Source organism: Euphorbia lathyris, chromosome 10, assembly GCF_963576675.1.
Source record: "Euphorbia lathyris chromosome 10, ddEupLath1.1, whole genome shotgun sequence".
NCBI classification, from domain to species: Eukaryota; Viridiplantae; Streptophyta; class Magnoliopsida; order Malpighiales; family Euphorbiaceae; genus Euphorbia; species Euphorbia lathyris.
In genome coordinates this window covers 41,191,180-41,211,638 of record NC_088919.1, presented here as the reverse complement: position 1 = coordinate 41,211,638, position 20,459 = coordinate 41,191,180, and the positions used below count along the sequence as shown (strand labels likewise).

Here is a 20,459-nt window from a genome sequence, read left to right as displayed (position 1 = left end):
GCCCGGCCCGATCCAGCCCATAAACAGGTCTACTAATAAGTAAAAAAAGATAGTGAAGAATTCAATAAGTATCAAAGCTTAATTAATTAATAAAAATTATAAAGATATGGGATTTAAATATAACTTTGGCCTATAATATCATATTGTTTAAGGGCAAGTACATTGAGTTTTTCTCTTACTTCTCAAAAAGGTTTTAAGAAAAATTCATTTCCTCTCTCAAATTCCAATGTTAGTTATAGTTTTTATTAATAGTAAATCAGTTAATGAACGTATAATACCATGGTTTCGAAACCTTCGGTTTCAATATAATATGTAATTAAAGCAAGTTAATTCACATACCGTTCTCCAGGCTATGATTAATATCAAATTTTCGATATCGGAAATGGAAGATTTGAAATTGAAATGCTAGCCCTCTCTATCTTTTTTTTTTTTTGGTAGAAAAGGAAAGGAAAGCAAAGCTAGCCCTCTCTATCTAAATACTCACGTATTGAAAATTAATTAATTTTAATAATATGATTTAATTATAATTTTATTACAATATGATTTTCATATAAAAACATTTTACTTATACATTTAAAACATATATTGTAATGGATTCTATTCAATTTGAGACCTATATCTATATTTTTTTAATGTTAAAAGAGCACCAAATGAACAGTCTTGAATTAACTATTTAATTTTGAATTATGGTTACAAATATTTCAGGTAGGTCAAAATGCATGTATATTGTATGTTTATTGATTTAAATGATCTTTTTTTTTTGAAACATTGATTTAAATGATCTTGATTTATCTTTATCCATGATTTTCGAGATTGTTAGATTTTGGGAAAATTACAAAACTATGTCAAATGGGAGGCTCATTTACATATTTAACCCATTTACTCAACCTATTACATATCTAGACTCATTTTGTGTGACTTTCCCTTAATACCCCCAATATTTACGCGCGGCTCGCCCCATCCCGTCTGACTTCGCATATTTCATACTATGCGAAGTCTGCGAAGTAAATGTTTGGGTTTGCTTGATGAATTTAGTTCGCATATGCGAAGCCTGGATGTGTTTTGAAGCTAATTCGCGAAGTGGTATATAACAAAAAAGGGCAAACAACAACGGATTCTAACATTAAAATCATAACATTATCAAAATTTACAACAAAATTGCCGCAATAACAACATTAAAATCACAACAACAACAAAAATTACAACAAGATTGCCACAATAAACTCCTAACAAATCACTTCATAATACATAGGCTACTATTCACTAAGATTGCCACAATAAACTCCTAACAAATCACTTCATTATACATAGGCTACTTTTCACTACAGATGGATGGATATCTCACGACACATAGGCGCTTATTAACCACTGAGGAATGGACATGTTCCACGGTGTAGACTTTTATTCACAACTGATGGTTGGAAGTCCAGGCATTTTTGAATGGATGTCTCTCATGGCACCCTAACACACCAGCTTCCAGGAATGAATATTACGTATTCAACCACCTTCAGAAAAATTTAATCGTGTTAGTCAGAAAAAATGAAGATTTGGCTTCGCGAAACGATGATTCGCTAAGTATGCGAACATAAATGTGCAAGGAAGATGGTGATTTTACTTAGCGAAACAATTATTTCGCGACATCCGCGAGGAGGAATGTGACGCTCTGACTTCGCGAAAGAATGATTTCGCGGAGTCTGCGAGGAAAAATGTGACGCTCTGATTTCGCGAAACGATGATTTTGCGGAGTTTGCGAGATAAATTTATCGAATTACCTCGCAAATTTCGCGTAATCAGCGTTTTGCGAAGTGAAATCGAAAAATTTCTCCCCGAAGACCTCGCGATAACTGCATATGCTAAGTGGATTTATGGGGAAAACGCAGAAAAAACAGTATATACTTACATTTTTTGATGAACCCAATATGATAAACTGAGAAAAACGATGAAAATAACGTAGAACCACCATTTCTTCGAACGAGCAGGAAATGGAAGATGAAGAACCATGACTTCGTTTTCTAGGATTAGGAAGTTGCAGAATCAAGAGATGAAGAGAGGAAGAAGAGAAATTCATTGTGATTTGGAGAAATGAAGCAGATTTCGTGCAATTTAAAGGAAGATAGGAAGATCAAAAGTCTTAGAATCATTAATGGAGGAGCTGCCACCGTTTCGCGCAACCAAGGAGAAGAGGGGAGAGAACGTTCGCGTAAGGGAGGAAGTGGGAAGGTTAGGGGTATTAAGGGAAAGTCACACAAAATGAGTCTAAATATGTAGTAGGTTGAGTAAATGGGTTAAATATGTAAATGGGTCTCCCATTTGACCTAGTTTTGTAATTTTCCCTTAAATTTTTCCTTCTTTTTTTAATTAAGGTTTAGTGTGTATATTAGGATTCAAATTTGAGATATTTAATTTAAGCAATTTGAGATATTTAATTTAACCAATTTGTCCTTACCATTTAAGTCAAGTTTAATTGATATTGTCTATAAGGCTTAATACATATGTTGTTCTATCCCTCTAAATTTTCAGAAGTTACAAACAATTTTATATTCTTATCCAATTGTATTACCAGGAAATGCACTTTTTCTAGTAAGAACTGAATTGACAAGAACAACTCATGGATTGCCAGGCTTTGATGAGGAATCGCGATTTCAATTATTTAATTTGGATGATTTGCAGACGCATTTAAAATGAAGAAGAGACTTCGCTGAAAACTAAAGCAAAATTTCATGGATTAATTCTTGAGAAAAATTTCCATGATTATCTTTGGAACACAGATTCAGAAGAATTCTCTCCTTTTTATATACAACAGCACATATAATTTGTATTCCTAGACCTTTTTTTTATCCCATATTACGGTATATTAAGTTATTAATCAATGTTCTTTACAATAATTATATTTTGGAAAAACGTGAAAGTTAATTTGTCGAGTAATCACGTATGATCGAATAATACCGGCTGAATCTCATTCTTCGGAGTTTAATTCGGAGTTTAATATGAGAAAAGAAACAAAAAAGAAAAAAGTTTGTAAAATATAATTATGTCAAAATTTACATAGATAAAAATGACTGTTACAAGATTCACTATTCTTTTACTAAATTACAACATTTACAACATTCATTTTTTCATTTTTCACGTTGTTTCTTGTTTTTGTGCTTTTTTCCCACTTTTTAACGTCAAGTTTTTCTTTTCATTTTTCATGAAACCTAAATTTCAACATTTTATAAGTTAGTTGGATTGAATAAGCAACCGAAGCCTAAATTACAACATTTTTTTATTTTAATATTTTGTAATAAAACTTTTAAAAAAAAAATAAGTACAAAACAAACATACAAGTATTTGAATAAAAAACCAACTCAGCCCAATTCAATTCAATTTATCTCATTGGTTTTATGAACCAACCTATGAATTGCTTGTTTTTTTTTTTTGAAACCATGAGTTGCTTATTTTAATGGATTAAGTTAAATTACAATCCAAACACTATAAATTAATTCATTGTACACTCTTAATAAAAGAGAGGTTTCTTCTCTTTTCTGGTTCTACTTTAAGGAGGAAGAAGGAAGTTTGTCTTCCTTCTTCTTCCTCACACCGGGTTAGATTTTTTATTTTTTTATTCTTATTTTCTTTTAGTTGGTGTTTATATATCTTTTCGGATCTCTTTATCCGTCTGAATTGTATCTACTCTCAATAATTCTTTTATTTATACCTTTTTCGGATTTAGCAAGAGCGGAAACGATTTATTTTATCCGTAGATCAATATATCTATGTGGTTGCAACAAAAGAAATGACTCACGTCCGAATGTTCGGAAGGACTTAAAGGATGAAGATTGGAATGCAGACGCTCTTTTACAGATTTGGATTTCCAGAAAGTATATGATTTATTGTTTTTTTTTTGTTCTTTTTACCTTTAATTGTTTGTTTTGCTCATTGTAGTCTTTTTTATTCCTTCGTGGATCTTGTGAGATGTTATTCCTTACTGTTTTATTGTACTTGTTCTTCTTTTTCTATCTAATGAAAATATAAGTATTTTCATAAAAAAAAACAAATAACATTTTCTAATTAGAAACACTTTTCATAAATAAATAAAAAATCTTACTTTTATAATTAGATATTCTTACCATTTGTTTTTGTGCACATATTGTTAATAGACCCACAAATCAAAAAAAAAAAAAAAAAAAAGTTCCACCCTTCTACACCAATAGAGAGCATTGAGCTTCACTCTCATTTTGAGCCACATCCGCACACAGTCTTGATCACATGCACCTTAATGAGTATGTAGAATTTGCTCATTCACCGTTAGATCTAGGTCTATTAGAACCCTAAGGTGAAGATTCAAAGCATCCTGAGACTTAAATTTAATAAGTTTATATCTAACGGTTAATGAACAAATTCACTTCTCATTAAGGTGCATGTGAAAATTCCTGAGTGGCTACAACTCTCCTATGTTACAATTGAGTGTCACATCACCACTTGAGACATAAAAAGAAAACATCCAGTATATTTCTTTGTTCCTACACTATTTGGTAGGGTCCATTATTTACAAAGTTTTTTAATTAGAAAAGAAATATTTTTTACCACGAATCTGTTGAACAGCATTAAAAAGAGAAAATTTGAAACAGTTTCTCAAAAACAATTAAAATAGGTGAGAAAGTGTAGCAGGCAATCTGTCTGCCATTTTCAAGACCACAAAGGACAATTCACGCATCTCATGTGGTGCGTGCACTGCATGCGCCATTTGAGGTGCACAAATTACCATACGTGACCTTAACTTCCCACATTATTATAATTTTTCATTTTGTTGGTACCTTGCTTAATTTTGTAACAAAGAAGTAATAGATGGTATAGTAGTTGGGTGTTTCTAAATCCTTGAAGTAACATATATAACATCCATTATAACATCCATTAGACTTGCTCTAAGGAACAAAAAAAACGGGACAAGACATCAACAAAACAGACAACAAACTAAGGCTGCCTAGTCAGAGCAAGAAAGAACCCAACTATATAAATTTTTTTATTATAGCTAAACTAATTACTAGATGGTTTGAATATATATATTATTTATAACATCATCCAGTTCAAAACCAACCCGAATTACCATGTTAATCCCATAAATCCTTGATCTAATTATCGATTAGATTAAACTATTGCATTACATCCCTTCATCCAATTATGAGGTTTTCAACTATTGGAAATCTCATTTGATTTGTGGTTACCAGGCGATGAAAACAAAAACAAAAACAAAACGGAAAAGAATGGAAGAATGAATTACAAAATCACCAGTTAAGAATAAACAAATGATATTACCTTCTACCTGCTACAATCCAATCATCACGAGGGCCATGGTTTTCCTGCGTAGCGCCATAAGATTTCTATATACATTATAATTTTGAGCTTTGTACATTTTAAATACACAAGTTGTTGTATAGCTGCTTTTCTACATTCCAAAAATATGCCATGCGTGGCCTATCAGCAATTAGCCAATGAAACGCATCTGATGATCATGTCACTGGAACTCATGATCCGGTGAGGCCATTCTTCCAACTGTTGCTATGGCTTTTGAGCTTTGTGATAATGTAATGCAATCAATCAAAACAAAACTACAAAATTGCTAGTAAGGAGCAGCCCGATTCTTCCCATGAATATCCAGCAAAAGATCTTTGAGCTCCGGGAAAACTGATACCAGTACTAGTTCGACTATCGCATATGCAAGTTGCTTCATACAGATTGTAGACTGCAAGTTTCAACAGATTGGCCCAAGTTAATATATGATATAACACTGTAGATACACATTATGTCCGGAGTAATTTCTCATTTTTTAAATTTTAATTCTTCAACCCGTGATGAAATATGAAGAGCTTACAACAACACTACATCTAACTGCAATGAACCAAAAAAAAAAAGAATTCCTAGGTTCAATCTTTGAAGAGTAAAATACAACCCTGGCCCCTGAACTATAGCACTACTAACATTATAACCCTTAATTTTCTTTTCGTGGGATAAAAGTGCTTGAACTGTATACAATACTATGGGTGGCTTTCACATGGTCAGTGACTGACCAAGTAAGTTTGGTCAGTCACTATTAGATCTCCACCGTAGGATTTTAATAAGCTTAAATCTAACGGTGATTGATCACTTGATCAGTCACTGACTAGGTGAAAATTACTGACTATACTAACATTAAAGTTCAAATCAAAGATAATATAATCTGTTTAAAAAATTAACAAAATAATAATCCAGACAAGTTTGAAAATATCTTTGACTCTCTTTTTCCATGTCTCCATAAATTATGGTCAAATACCTATTTCCATGTCATCATTCATTAATTTTGTATGGGTTTTCTTTGATTTGGCCTTTAACGTTAGTATAGTGTTAAGTTCAAGGACTTTTATGTCACGAAACAAAATTTAGGGGCCATAATGTTAGTAACAGTATATTTCAGGGACCATGAATGTGTTTTTCCCCATCATTGCAGGTTGTACAGATTTATGCAGTCAATAACTACCATGCATTCTTAATGCCTCTATCTCAATGGAAGGAACGAAATAGATCGAAGGCCTAACCTGTGTGAAATAGAAAATATCCCTTGCACTACGTTTGTACTGCTTGGCTCCAAGCAAGCTAACCATAGCAGTTGGAGCTCCATCTAACAAAGCGAAAAAGATTTATTAGTTATTACAAATACTTTCAATTATACAGATACAAAATTATAATAATGGAAATTTCTATCTATAACCCGTAGCCTCAGTTCGGTTTCACATGAAGACCTATACAGCGACCACATCAGTTTTAAAATAATATCTACTTCAAGTTTTCCCAACTCTTGAAAATGTTGAAGCATATCTTTAGTTTTTCAAGTTAAAGCTGAAGACAACTTTCTAAATGCTATTTTTTATACATTAGCAACTTGTACATAAGTCAAAACCATTCCATTACAAAGTAACTTTCAGCGACTTTAAGGCTGGCTCGACATTGAAGTCAGACCATCTCCAAAGGATTTAAGGTATTTATTCTCACATTGAACAATCTAGAAGAGTAAAACCACCACAAGTTTGGATTATAGTGCTTAAACCGTACTTACCGAAGAGCATCTTTTTTATATCACTTGCTCTACGAGCAGCCTCAAGCTGCTCCTCAAAGGAACCTGAACCTTGTTTGTAGACTTTATTAGCTCCAAGTTGGTTCATTTGGAAAGGAATTGGATTTAGATTACCATCATTACCTTGGCTTTGTGCAGCCCTTACTCTTGCAAAGAATACACCATCCGGCCAGAGTAACTGAAAGTAGTCAATTATCATATGATTTAAGAACTGTGTTTCTCAAGCAGCAACATTTAAAAATAAATAAATAAATCATCTTAATGCCAGTTTTATTAGAAATTATAGGTTACCACAATTTTATCCTTCTAGCTACATGAAAATTGAAACCCCGCAAAATCGGGACTACAGAAATGCTCCAAAGCATGATAATTCTTAAATTAGAAATAAGAGATAATGCTTCAAAGCTGTGCTTGAACTACATGAACTGTATTTTTAAACCATGTAAGGCTGATACTGGACTGTCTTTTTGAGGACCGAGGGAGTAGTAATTGTCAAAAACTAAAACAGACAGGAGACTAGATTTTTCCTATCAAATTAGCAAAAGAAAGATAACCTTATTGCTAATTTGCAACATAACATTTATTTAACAAATTAAACCCTATTACTTTTGATGTTCTCAGTGATACTACACAATAGTAAGCATACAAAAACAAATGCAACAAGATCCTCAAACAAATGTTCCACCTGAACTATGCATCTCTAGTATGAGTTGCCATCTACATTGCATGGAAACTTTGATTTTAAAGTGTGCCATATTTCGGGAAACATTTTGGAAACTTATACAAAACATTCTGGGTCACGTTTCCATAATTTAAGAAAATTGGAAACTCGTTTATTAGAATTTGAAAACTCATTTTCTAGGATGTAATGTGTTTTCAGAATTTGATCAATGCTAATCACATGTTCAATAAATCCCTAATATATTCTAGATCATCTTCTTACAAGCTTTCAAAATGAAAAATTCTCCTTTCCCCCTATTATGTGACTTGTATGTAATTTTTTTAATGTATATAAAAAAAATAACATACATCCTTATAATTTTAAAATATGATTGATATACCCTTGTATTTTATTATTTACATGTTCCCCCATGATTTTGTTTACTGTTTTTTAGGAATATTGTTTCTCGGTGTCTGTTTCCTTATCCGTTTCCATGTAATATAGGTTGTCACTGATGCAGAATAGATCAATAAGCGTACTGGATAGCTAAAGTAGTCAAAGGAAAATGTTGCATTCTACAGACAGTATCGTTTGTGTTACAGTTTCACTGACCAATAAGCGTGCAGCATAATCGACCACAGAACATGAAACAAATAACATGCATTCATAGAAATGTCACATCTATAATTGTGAAGGAGGAAAATGATTTAAGGGAAATAACACTAACCCTTTAGGATCATCCCTCATTATAAGTAATCACTACATTCAACATTCTAGCAGCATAACTAAAACTTTTCAAACCTCCAAACATGCCAACAATCCTCAATGTATATATGTCAGAAAGACCTCATGGAACAATAAAGATAAATAGAAAGTATATATTCTAGCACCAATGCAACAATATACTTTTGAAGTCACTAAAATGCAGTTCCTAGAGCAGTGGGAGTACATTAGCACAGACATAATGAGATTCATAGGCTATAGAGCTGCAAATTGGTACCATAAACATAAAAGCCAACACAGCAGTGAAACCACATTATTTATATACTGCAAAACAAAAATTTGATTTTAAGACCCTCTTAAGCAAAGTTTATTTCATTAAAACTGGATTAGGTCTATTCCTCAGTAGTGGGCAAGAGTTCTAAACCAAGGTTGAGAGAGTGACATAAGGTTTAGCTGACATGACTACTGAAACTAAACAAGGTCTATTCATTACTGGGTCAGCAAGAGTTCTAAACCAAGGATGAGAGAATGACAAAGGTTTAGCTGACATTAGTACTCACTGATAATGTTATGAACACAGGTTTGAGATCTTGTTGCAGGACCTTGTACCATATAATCTTCTACAAAAGAATGTTTGGAAGTCTTCCTTTCCTCACCTATCTTGCTAAACGGTTAGGTGCTCGTCAAGAGAGAACTCCACGATCTCACGAATTAATTTGTTGGAAAATTGCCTTTTTTTTATTAAATGGAAGTTACCTTTAAATAAGAATTACAAACAGTCTTTTTTACGAATTAATGCAATTAAAACAGAATCCTCCTATAACTAGGAAAGCAAAATCCTAAATCAGAACTAAGTTTTTTACTAACTATTGCAGCATTAAAGCTAATTCCTAATTCTATTAGGAATAAACTATTAAAGAAAATAACACAATACTAATCTAATGTCTGTGTCCTAACAGATAAGCATCCTCAGCAGCAGAAAGTAAAACCAAAAAATCCTAACAGTCAACTATCTTTGCAATGGACTTCATGCAGATATAAACCAAGAATTCAAATAGTGATCCAGTCTTACATCTTGTAAATACCGAATTCCTTGAGCAACAATATCCTCTCTCCGAAGCAAGTAAATCTGCCTCAGAAGCAAATCATCAATAGCATCTTCCATTATCAACTGTAATATTTGTTTTGACATCCAAAAGACCTGTCTTCTGCACCAACCAATAGAAGTAAATGTTAAATACAAACCTAAATCAACATAAGAACAGCATGAATTTCAAGCATGAGAAAATACAAGAGAAGAAACCATAAAACTGCAGAATGGTGTGCATTTAAATTAAAACAAACAATGTAATCACAGAAAAGATTAATACAATATTTGTTTGAGATGACTAGCACTACCAAAAGGAAAACAAAAACATTCAGCCAGCACTGAAGCCAGTATTTTGCTCGATTAACACTGCCAGGAAGGAGCCCCCAAGTCTTAGAAAAAAAGAATTAATTTAACTTTTAAAGGATTGATAATAAGAAAAGCATGGCCCCTGATTAATTCCTATTGAAGCTTTAAATATCATCGTGAAGGTAAGAGGTATAGCTGACTAAACTATTTAACAAAATAAAGAAATCAAGTACATGTGGATATCAGAGTGCCATTAGTTTCAAACATTTGTATAAGATGGCAAAACGAGGAAGAAGCAAGTACAAAATTTACGACACAGCAAACACTTGTACACTAATAAATATTTTCTTTATTATTTTATAAATTCAAGGGATAAAGTGGAGGGATGTAATAAATTCAACATCAAACACTATGATAACATAATAAACTAATCCACCCAATAGCGAGAAAACAAAAAAAAAAAAAGGCAGCTCACCTCAGCCAGCCTCGTCTGTTAAGCTGGAATATCTTATCAACTAGATTTAGTAAAGGTACACTTACATTAGATGGAGTCCACTGCAAGGCAAAAAAAATTATCATTGGAAAAATAGTATGATGGTATAGGCACCCAAAAACAAAAAACAAACGAATAAACATCATGCAATTCAATCCTCAATAATAGCTACTCTCTTCAGATAATTGTAATTCTAGGATTTTTTGGAAGTCCACCAAGGCATCAAAATACAAGAATGTTTGAAAAGGTGCAGTCGCTGGAATATCTTATCAACTAGATTTAATAAAGGTATGCTTACATTAGATGGAATCCACTGCAAGGCAAAAAAAAATTATCATTGGAAAAAAAGTATGACGGTATAGGCAACCAAAAATATAAAACAAATGAATAAACATCATGCAATTCAATCCTCAATAATAGTAGCTACTCTCTTCAAATAATTGTAATTCTAGGATTTTTTGAAGTCCACCAAGGCATCCAAATACAAGAACGTTTTGAAAAGGTGCAGACCCTTGCCAGCAGAGCAACTCTCTTAATGGTTATCAAGCTGATTTGTCACATTCTACCAAAATAACTTGACAGTTGAGATGTCTAAAAAATGTTCCTGGCATATAAATTCTCTAGCCAGGTTATGCTTCTGCTTCCTAGATCTTTGACAAAAAGAACATCTAGTTTTTTTTCACTTCTATACCTTGCCAAAACAATCTCACCTTTTCATCTCAGAAATTGGGTCATGTTGCCAATAGAGAAGAACAGTTGAGAAATAATTTATCAAATTCACAATGAACTGAATCTGTTACTAAACAGTACTAGATGTTCACCAATCTGTTGACTAATACAAGTTCTTCCCAACTGAATCTCATTTCTATCAACTATAGTAGTAGTAGTACTAATAATAATAATAAAGTGAAGTGCTCTATAACATTCAACTTTGGTTAAAATGGGGCCCAAAACCTGCGATCCTGACTTTAGATTAATCCATTGCAATTGGATCTTTAGATATTCTCGCTGATCTAGGTGAACAGTCCATCTTACATGTTTCAATTGAAATTGTAAAACCAAAGAAAGTAACCAAAACATATGATGCCAATATTAGATGCACTTGACATGGAATCAGGGCAACAATATATGGCAAAAGAAATGAACAAAAAAAGCTTCAAAGACTGAAAGCAACATAGCATTTTTTATGGACAAATATTTCATGTGCATGCAGCATGCTTAGCAGCCAGATAACCAGACCAAGCCTTGTAAGCTATGAAGCACTTATACTTCTATGAGGTTGACCTCCGCGTATCCGATACTCCGGTGATACGGATACGCCGGGGATACACTGGAACAACCGGTTACGGGAAAACAAGTACCTCCGCGCAACGGTAAAACGTTGTTGCCGTGTGACCAGAGGTCACGGGTTCGAGTCTTAGGAGCGGCCTCTTGCCAATTAAATTGGCAAGGGAAGGCTTGCCCCCAATACACCCTTGTGGTGGGACCCCTCCCCGGACCCTCGCTCAGCGGGGACGCGTAATGCGACCGGGCCGCCCTTTTTTTTATGGGGATACTTTGGGGATACGATTCAAAGGTAAGTAGGTAAAATTTAGGGTTTTTTTAAATAATTTCACAAAAATAGGGGTTAATATATAAAAAAATTAAATAGAAATCCCTAATATAAATAATTAACTAAACCAGCCCCCACCCACCCTTTTCTTTGCCAAAAAAAAAAAATTAATAAAGAACTAAAAGCTAATCAGCATTAAATGTTTGTAGATGAAGGAGAAATAGATGAAGAGAATGAAAATGTCTTACAATAGTCTTTAGACTTGGTAGTTTAAATAGTTTGAAGTATTAAATGTTTCTTTATGATGAATTGATGACTTATTAGTTATTATGTATGTTATTTGTGGCTTTATAATGACTTATCCCCGCCATACCCGTATCTCATATTTTTCAAACATGCTATTTTCCATACCCGTATCAGTGCTTCATAGCTTGTAAGCTATATGGAAATCTTCATCATAGAAATGACGATCATATGATACATATCTGTCAACGTAATTAACAGAGAAAATATAAAGAACCTCATTTTAGAAAAAATTCTAACCAATAACAATCATATGATCAAACAAATTGTATATGTGATTAAGAATAGACAAATTATCTAAGAAAAACAAAGTTAGAGAGAGACAGACAGAGGAACAGAACTAGTTAAGCACCAAATACCTCAGGTGGCATTCCAACTGGATCATCCATACGACTGGAGGTCGCTGTGCCAGAATTGGCTGCAGCAAACTCACCCTGGTTAATCAACTCAGATTTCAGCTCTACACCTTGTTTCTTCTCCGCATCAAAGTTTCTCGACTCATCGTTGTGCTTGATCACTCTAGGTGGAAAAACTTTGGAATTTAATTCATTATCTGAATGCCAACCACTAGTTTGCTGACTAGATCCTTCCACTGACTTGTGGCTCTCTTGCTGAAGGTTATCTTCGTTGTCAGAAAAGCTGTTCAAAGTGTCTTCTGTATCTTGTCTTAAAACAGGTTTACTCATCTCATCTGCATGCCAGGACAAGTTCCTGCTGTAGATCGAAGAATTAATTTCGTCAAGTGAGGAAGGTGGACCAGAAACTTTGCGCATTAAGCCACCGGAGACCCCTTTAAATTGGCGAACAATATCATCCACAGCATCGTCAACATTAACTATTCAAGTAATAAAAAAAAAAATCAATAATGGAGGAAATGATTGGTAATTAAAAATTAAAAGAGCATACCATTTGGTAACTATCAACAGAACTATGGACAAGTTTATTAAGAAAATAGAGGTAAAGCCCACAACTGAAAAACAGCTCCTCCACAAGCAGAAATAGAACAAATAGATTAGTTATTCATGTAAGTTCCTCAATAGTCCAGGGAAAATATGGAGCCTTTGTAAGCAAATGCCAAAGAAAACAAAGAAGCAGACTACTATTTCACTAATTAGTGCAAATTATATTAGGTGAATTTTTGTAGTAGTAACTAGAAATTACCCTGTATTCACCCATACGTTATCAATTATCATTGAGCTTTTCCAATTTTTCCTTCTGTATATTAGGCATTGGTGTGTCAGTATCTATATCTAGCAGCCTGGCCTGATATTAACTTAATGACTACAAGCCTTATTCCTACACTTTTTCTTCCTTTTTTCACTATATTTCCCTAGCTAGTGTAGTTTTCACTCCCAAACAATAATGCCAACCCCAATAAAATATAAGGTATAGAAAAGATAAATTGGTTTGAATGCAAGCATGAGCCTATTTTTGCATGCCTTGAGAAGTGAGAGATCAAGGCGACGAACTGAGCACTGACGATCAGAACAGCAACGTACTATGCGCGTTAGTCATCAGCCATCATCAGAATTAATCCAATCCAACATACATTCAGAAAAGGTGGAAATTTAGTCATTTTGTAGGCACCTAGTTGATGCTTGCATATGTGAGATTTCAATTGTGCATCAAATCCTGATGGTTAATGTGTTTAGTGATCTAATTTGACCTCGAATAGTCCTAGGATATCACATGTTTTTTTTTTTTTGAAAGGATATCACATGTTAAAAACCAGTTTTGAACAAACAATTAAGATAATAACACATCCACATACCTGCCAGTGTCCTCATCACTGAGGAAGATTTTCCAAAAGAATAACTCTACAAAAATAAAAGACATAAGTTAGGACTGCATTTCTGATAAGACAAAATTTAGAGGGAAAAAGAAAATGGCATACATTAAAGTAAAACCTATAGCAGTAGATATCAAGATTCTACATAATTCAAACCTTTGAGGAAGCACTTAAGAAATCCCACACTTCATGCTGTTCGGCAACATTAGCTATAGAGAGAAGATCCTGGAAAATGCAACTCAATTGGAACAGCAGAAAAATGCATTTTGAAGAACAAAACAGAGCAAGAATTGGACTGTACTTGCAAATATTTATCAAGCTGAATGCAACGTTGATGAACAAAGGCGTCCTCTGTGCTTGACGAAAATATCCTTTTGGGAGGCAAGTGCAAATTATAGTTAGGAATGTCCTTAAGATGCCGATGCAATTTCTCAAAGTTCCTGTATCTGCAGAGAGAAAAAAAACTACATCAGCACAGGAGAACTTCACTTATCCAAAAATTTCAGAACTCAGCAGAACTCTAGAAATTCTAATTGGAAAGATCTTCATCTCCCTAAATCTACTTATAAATAGATGAGAAAAGAACCTCCTTTTCACAAACCAAGTCCGGTTTTCTGCATCTGTCACCGCAATTGAATAAACTGCAAAAGATTTTGACCCAATTTTCTCAAAGTATGCTCCCATAACCTGTAGATACATAGGTGAACAAGGAATCTCTAATTAGATTAAGGAGCAATATAAAAGGATCGACATATAATGATGTTTAAGTAGCTCTAGTTTTGAAATCTGCACAAGGACTTAAGTCCCACCCATACTTCACAACATTAATATTATTGACACTCACCCGGCACTTCAGCTTTGGATTAGGAACATGAGGTCCCCCACTGTAGAGGACAATATCTGAATCCCTCTTAATAGCATGATCTTCACCAAGCTTACCAAAATCTGGGCCGTAGAACTCTGAAATAATGGTTCCTCTGCCATTTCCTGCAGGAGCCTTTTCTGCAACAGTCAGAGCTTTCAGAGCAGAAGTGCTGCTGGATCTCTTAAGCGGACTTTTATTTTCATTGGCAGGTAGATTACTTGTGATGTCCAAACTGATACCAGCATTCTTACTCTCGGAAGAAGACTCCTCATTATGTTGGCAAGTACTCTCATCACTCACCGAACTCATCATGCTGCTTGGTAAAACTTCCTTGCCAACATTTATACAAGGGTCTTGATTATTTGTTGCAGAACCCCTTGCTATTTGTGTAACTCCTACTTTAAGTTTTTTACCCTCTTTCTTTTTATAATTTCTTCCTTTTGTCCACATATTTTCAAGATTTTCAGGAGTAAGAACTTCAGTTCTTCTCTGGTTTGCTGCTTCTAGCACCCGTGCCCAATCTGCAAGCCGTGTTTCAATAGCCTCTTGCTGGTTTGCCTCAGAACCCAAGGATGTTTCTCTCTGATTCTCGATTTTAGAAATCATTCCAATTCCTTGAAAATTATTATTTTTGCTGATAACATCGTTCCTTTGACTATTTGGAGATGGATATGTCCTCGAGGAAAAATCAACAGTTTGTCCACCACCAGCAGAAAGGTCACCAGTTACCTCAATAATGCTACCATCTTTTATGGCCAGCAAAATATATTCAATGATCTCATTGATATACCTGTTCCATACAGAACAAAATATATATAAACAACAATCAAGAACTCATTTGATCTAATTATAATTACATTATGAATTTTTCCTTTTCTCTCTTCACATATCATGCATTAAGCCCACAATAATGTCCTCTAGGCAAGGTTTGGAACAATATGATATATATATGCCCATACAATTGGAAAGTCATCTTCTAGAGAAGAGATTGCAATTTTTCCAAACGACCAAAATTATATCTTGCAATCATTTGATGAGCTTGTCCAACCAGCAACTATAACAAAAAACAATTGTGGCCAATCAAGAAGTGAAATTTAGGGTGAGAGACATTTTATATATCCTGATCATTAGATAATCGAATAAGGTGTTGTCTCGTAATTGGTGTTATGTGATATAGATTGCAAAGTAGATTCCACAATTTGGAACCTTCTTAGCAGTTAGCACCTTCAAAAGGCATAATGTGTGTCCAGAATCTTTGCATACTTTTGCTAGTCTAAAATGAAAGGACTAGATAATGGAAAGACAAAAGGTTATTTGGAAATATGCAGCATTTGCAGTCCCATGGAGTGCATGGATTGAGAAACAGGTGCAGATCTTCAAAATTAGAGTTTATGCTTCAATTATTCATGGTACAAGCATCTTTTCTTGGATTCTAAGCGAGTTCCAAGAGCTCTTAAAAGGGTTTATTTGAAGTGTCATCAAAATTGATTACAGAAGAATACTTTTCCAGCATCTTACTTTACACTCGTTTTTGCAGTTCTATGTAGTCATGCAAGAGGATTCATCAACTTTCATGGTGTAATATCCCTCATTTAGTTCCTTCTCAACAAAATTCCTTTTCTTATGTATGTACTAATTGTTATCATCGTCGGTGACTAGGGAATTAAACTCATTCAAATTAAGTGTTGTATAAAAGCAGAATATTACCTGTGCTACATCAGGCAAAAAGGCCAGAATAACAGACCTTGTGTGGTGCAATTCATATATTGAAACAGAAACTAAGAACGAAATGCAATACCTTCCTATAGATGCTTTCTGCTCTAATACATTTACATCAATGAATTTAAAAAAAAAAAACCACCTACAACTTGGCTGAGGCATAATTTATCCACAGTTGACTTTTCCACAAAGGAGAAGCATGATCATTTTGTTCTCTCATTTTAGGAAGAACCTATTGTAAGTCCAGCTGTATAATTAGGAACACGTATTTCACAGCTATCAGTACAGTCAACCATCTAGCTGAGCATGCACTACACCCACAAACATCCCAGCTCCTCACATACACCAGCCAAAAAAAACATTGTTTGAATTGAATGTAAGCAAAACTGCAGATGTGATAATGAATCCATACTTTAAGCTGCAAATATCTCATAACTGTGTTTCTTTTTCAAGTTTCAGCAACTACATTTCTCTTTGTAGTTCACAGAAAATTGATTTGAACTATGATAAATATAATGTACAATTTACTTTGTTAAGACATGAGAGACACGTCTAACATCTTTTAGATATGTTATTATCTAGTTCTTATATTCAAGAATATCATTTCATAGGTTAGGAGACAGGGAGGGTGTGAGAAAAATCTGGACAAAACAAAATATTCTAATTTTACAGAGTTGATCAACAAAATCATATGTCTCACATAACCTACTCCCTCTGTCCTAAAAATATGTCTTTCTAGAAAATTACTTTCGTTTCGAAATGCTTGTCATTTTAAAAAATAAGACATTTATTAATTTTTTCCAAATCTATCCTTGCATTTAATGTTGATTACAATATAATTAACAAAGTAATTCGTCTTCCAAAAATATTTATAGGCATATTTTAATAAAATAATACTATGATTAAGACATCTTAATGACTTTCTTAATCCCTGAGCTAAAACCTTAAAAGACATCCTTTCAAGAACGGAGGGAATAATTTTCGATAAAAAAAAATGATTGAAGGAAAGGCAGAAAAGATCTGAAACTGAATGAAATATATCTTACACAGGGTTTGCAAGATTCATGACAGGTTGCAATATCAAGCAAGTCACAAGTTCTCGAGCAATAGTTCGAACCAGGGGGCATTGAACTTCTTGAGGTCTTAGAACTACAGCTAAAATTCCACCTATGAGGCGCTGTAGAACCTTTATAAAACAAGAGAAAAAGAAATTATATATAAAGCTGATGATAGAATTAAAAATCATACAAAAGAAGAGATGAAAACTTCATGGCAGTTTCGAACACACCACTCACACCTTGTACTCACTCTCAGGAGATATCAACGCAGGATGAAGCTCTTTAGAAGCCATTAGGTGGTGCTTCAACCTTTCATCTCTCTCATCAGTTGAAAGAGTTCTCATTACATCAGCACCAATTTCAGCCTGATTTCGTCTAAACAGGTCCAAGTGATCTCCTACCAAATCAATTATATCCCTGCAATATTAGCATGTCACTTACTCTGATGGTTTGCAGCGCAGCTAATTTCAGTCATGGAGCTTTTTAAAAGACCACGCAAATTTGAATTTCTTCTTGAGAAAAAAATTTAGAAGGACAAAAAATATACCTTGTCAGCAGATCTACAAGGTTTATCTCCTTAACCCTTCCTGATATTTCGCCAATAGCATCCATAATTACCGCACGCATAAGCTCAGGTGCATCCTTATCTGGTGTAATTTCTGAATACCATAAATCAACTACAAAATCCTTCAAAATTTTATCAATAAGCTCATTGATTGCAGCCTCCACAACAGGAGAATCAATTTTTCTCTTCCACCTTGGTGGGGGAAGTGAAGAAGAAAGGCGTGAATCATTTAGAGACAATTGTTTCTTCTCTAGATGAGACAAGTAAGATCGTGGACATTTTGGTTGGTGGTTTTTCCAGCTGAATTCCACCTCATTAGACAAAATGCGTAGCGCAGAAAGAAAAAGAATTGATATTGGTAGATTTATCCACATTGATGAACTCGTATCTACAATGAATAACAACAAATATAGCAAGATCAATAACAAACGTGACAAATAAGCTTGATTTGTATGTCATCAACATAAGGTTTCCACATCCAGTAATTAATAAACTAATAACTCCACGGCTAAACTCAACAACAAAACACACACCTTTTAACCTACTTCAAGAATAATCTTGATGCATCCTTTTCAACTTGATGAAAGATTTAAAACAAGAAAATCACTCAACACAGAAACTCGAACTCTACATTGCTACTTCTATCTTCTAGACCTCAAAGCAGTGATCAGTAAAAGTATTGGATTTTCCATTTCCTATTATTCTAATTGAATATATATCTAAAGCTAACTTAGCTCACCTGAATACATGTGTACATAACAAAAAAATATCAGAAGAAAATAGAACACCATTATATTTCATTGGAAGTATCTAAATTATAGTACGACCATAAGCAAACACTTGAACACAAAGTGCAGTTACAAAAAGATTAAAAGAAATCATAAATCGATATAACATGAAACAGAAAACTAATTTATAATTAGTCCAGAACAACACCTCTAATTCGAGCTAATACAGAATCAGCAAAGACTCTACTAATGAAGGGAGGAATTATCTAATCTAAAGAGCTCAGGAATCAAGACTAAAACGAAATTCCGACAAAAAAAACTTACGAGATAAGCAGTAAGTAACGGCAAATATACATAGAGCCCACCAAACAGTCCGAACTTTAGCCTCCTCAATTAGATCCTGAATTGCCTCCGTCAGCTTCATCATTCCTTCTGCTAAACCCTAAATTCTCCTCCGAATGTCTACTTTATCGGAAGCCAAGAAAGAGGAGGTCGGAGAATGATCCCTCCGTCTAATCTTTGAGTGGCAACAGAATTGTAGTCGATATCGAATGCTTTTCCAACAGAGTGCCTGGAACTTTGTTGCGTGTAATTTTTTTTTTTTATTTTAATCTTTTGTTTATTTATTTATTTTGAAGAAATCTGTTATTCTTTTGGCATACAGATTGGAAGCGAGACTGTTCACGTGGTACGTTGTCGTTTAATTATTTCGTAGAACGTGTTGGGACTAATCATATGTGGCGGTTCTCCTATATTTGATTTGTTTTTCTTTCTTCGTCTATCTTTAAGCTGTTGACACGTCATCAAAAGACATTGTTTTTTCTTATTTTTTGGAAATAAATATATCAATTTCCTAGATAGAGGCGGTTTTTGTCTTGATAGCTTAAGCTTATGTTACAAATGAGAACAGGAGCAGTCTCAAGTACTCATTCACCACCGGTAGATTTAAGTTTATTAGAATTCCAAGGTGGTGATTTAAAGTATCTTGGGACTTAAATTTAATAAGCATATATCTAACAGTGAATGAGTAAATTCACTTACTCATTAAGGTGCATGTGAAAATTCCTGAAACAGGAGAGTAAGGACAAGTCTTCGCAGTATTCAGAAAACCGATTATGAGTTTCTATTCCTTTTAATTTTTCTATTTCGTGTAGTTTATATGTTTTTATTTATTGTTGTTGCTGATCCGTTCATATTACATGCATAGAAATTAAGGATATTAGAGAAAATACATTGTTACCTCTTATTTATTGATTCCACTATTTATTTATTTTATAATAAGTCCATTATTCTAATTAATTTTTATAAACTCGCGTTTTATAGCGGGAAAAAAAGATGACTTAACATATACAGATCATATAAAATGACATGTATAATAAAATAAAAAAGAGTCTTTAGAAATACATGTAATATGAAACAAAGATAGTAAATATTAATTGTTATAGTTCAAAATCAGATGCCGAAGAATTTGGATTATATAATAAAGAGAATGACAGTAAGTTGCACGTCTTAAAAGTCCC

The 20,459-nt window shown here is 33.7% G+C and overlaps 1 protein-coding gene across 3 annotated transcripts; it reads right to left on the bottom strand.

The window, feature by feature from the left end:
• Positions 1-5,271: 5,271 nt before the first annotated feature.
• LOC136208510 (uncharacterized) lies at positions 5,272-19,557 on the bottom strand. Of its 3 annotated transcripts, XM_065999426.1 has the most exons (16): positions 19,264-19,557; positions 18,194-18,599; positions 17,886-18,063; positions 17,635-17,774; positions 14,849-15,659; positions 14,591-14,691; positions 14,306-14,450; positions 14,161-14,229; positions 13,987-14,032; positions 12,575-13,050; positions 10,343-10,422; positions 9,544-9,679; positions 7,211-7,265; positions 7,070-7,132; positions 6,552-6,634; positions 5,272-5,722 (listed from the first exon to the last, which is right to left on the bottom strand). In XM_065999426.1, exons 1-16 carry the CDS (start codon positions 19,364-19,366, stop codon positions 5,600-5,602), a joined length of 3,015 nt encoding a protein of 1,004 aa, XP_065855498.1. In that variant the 5' UTR covers positions 19,367-19,557; the 3' UTR covers positions 5,272-5,599. The 3 variants fall into 3 exon arrangements, with proteins under 3 accessions (XP_065855498.1, XP_065855499.1, XP_065855497.1); XM_065999427.1 differs by lacking the exon at positions 7,070-7,132; XM_065999425.1 differs by having other exon boundaries at positions 7,070-7,265; positions 19,264-19,556.
• Positions 19,558-20,459: the final 902 nt, after the last annotated feature.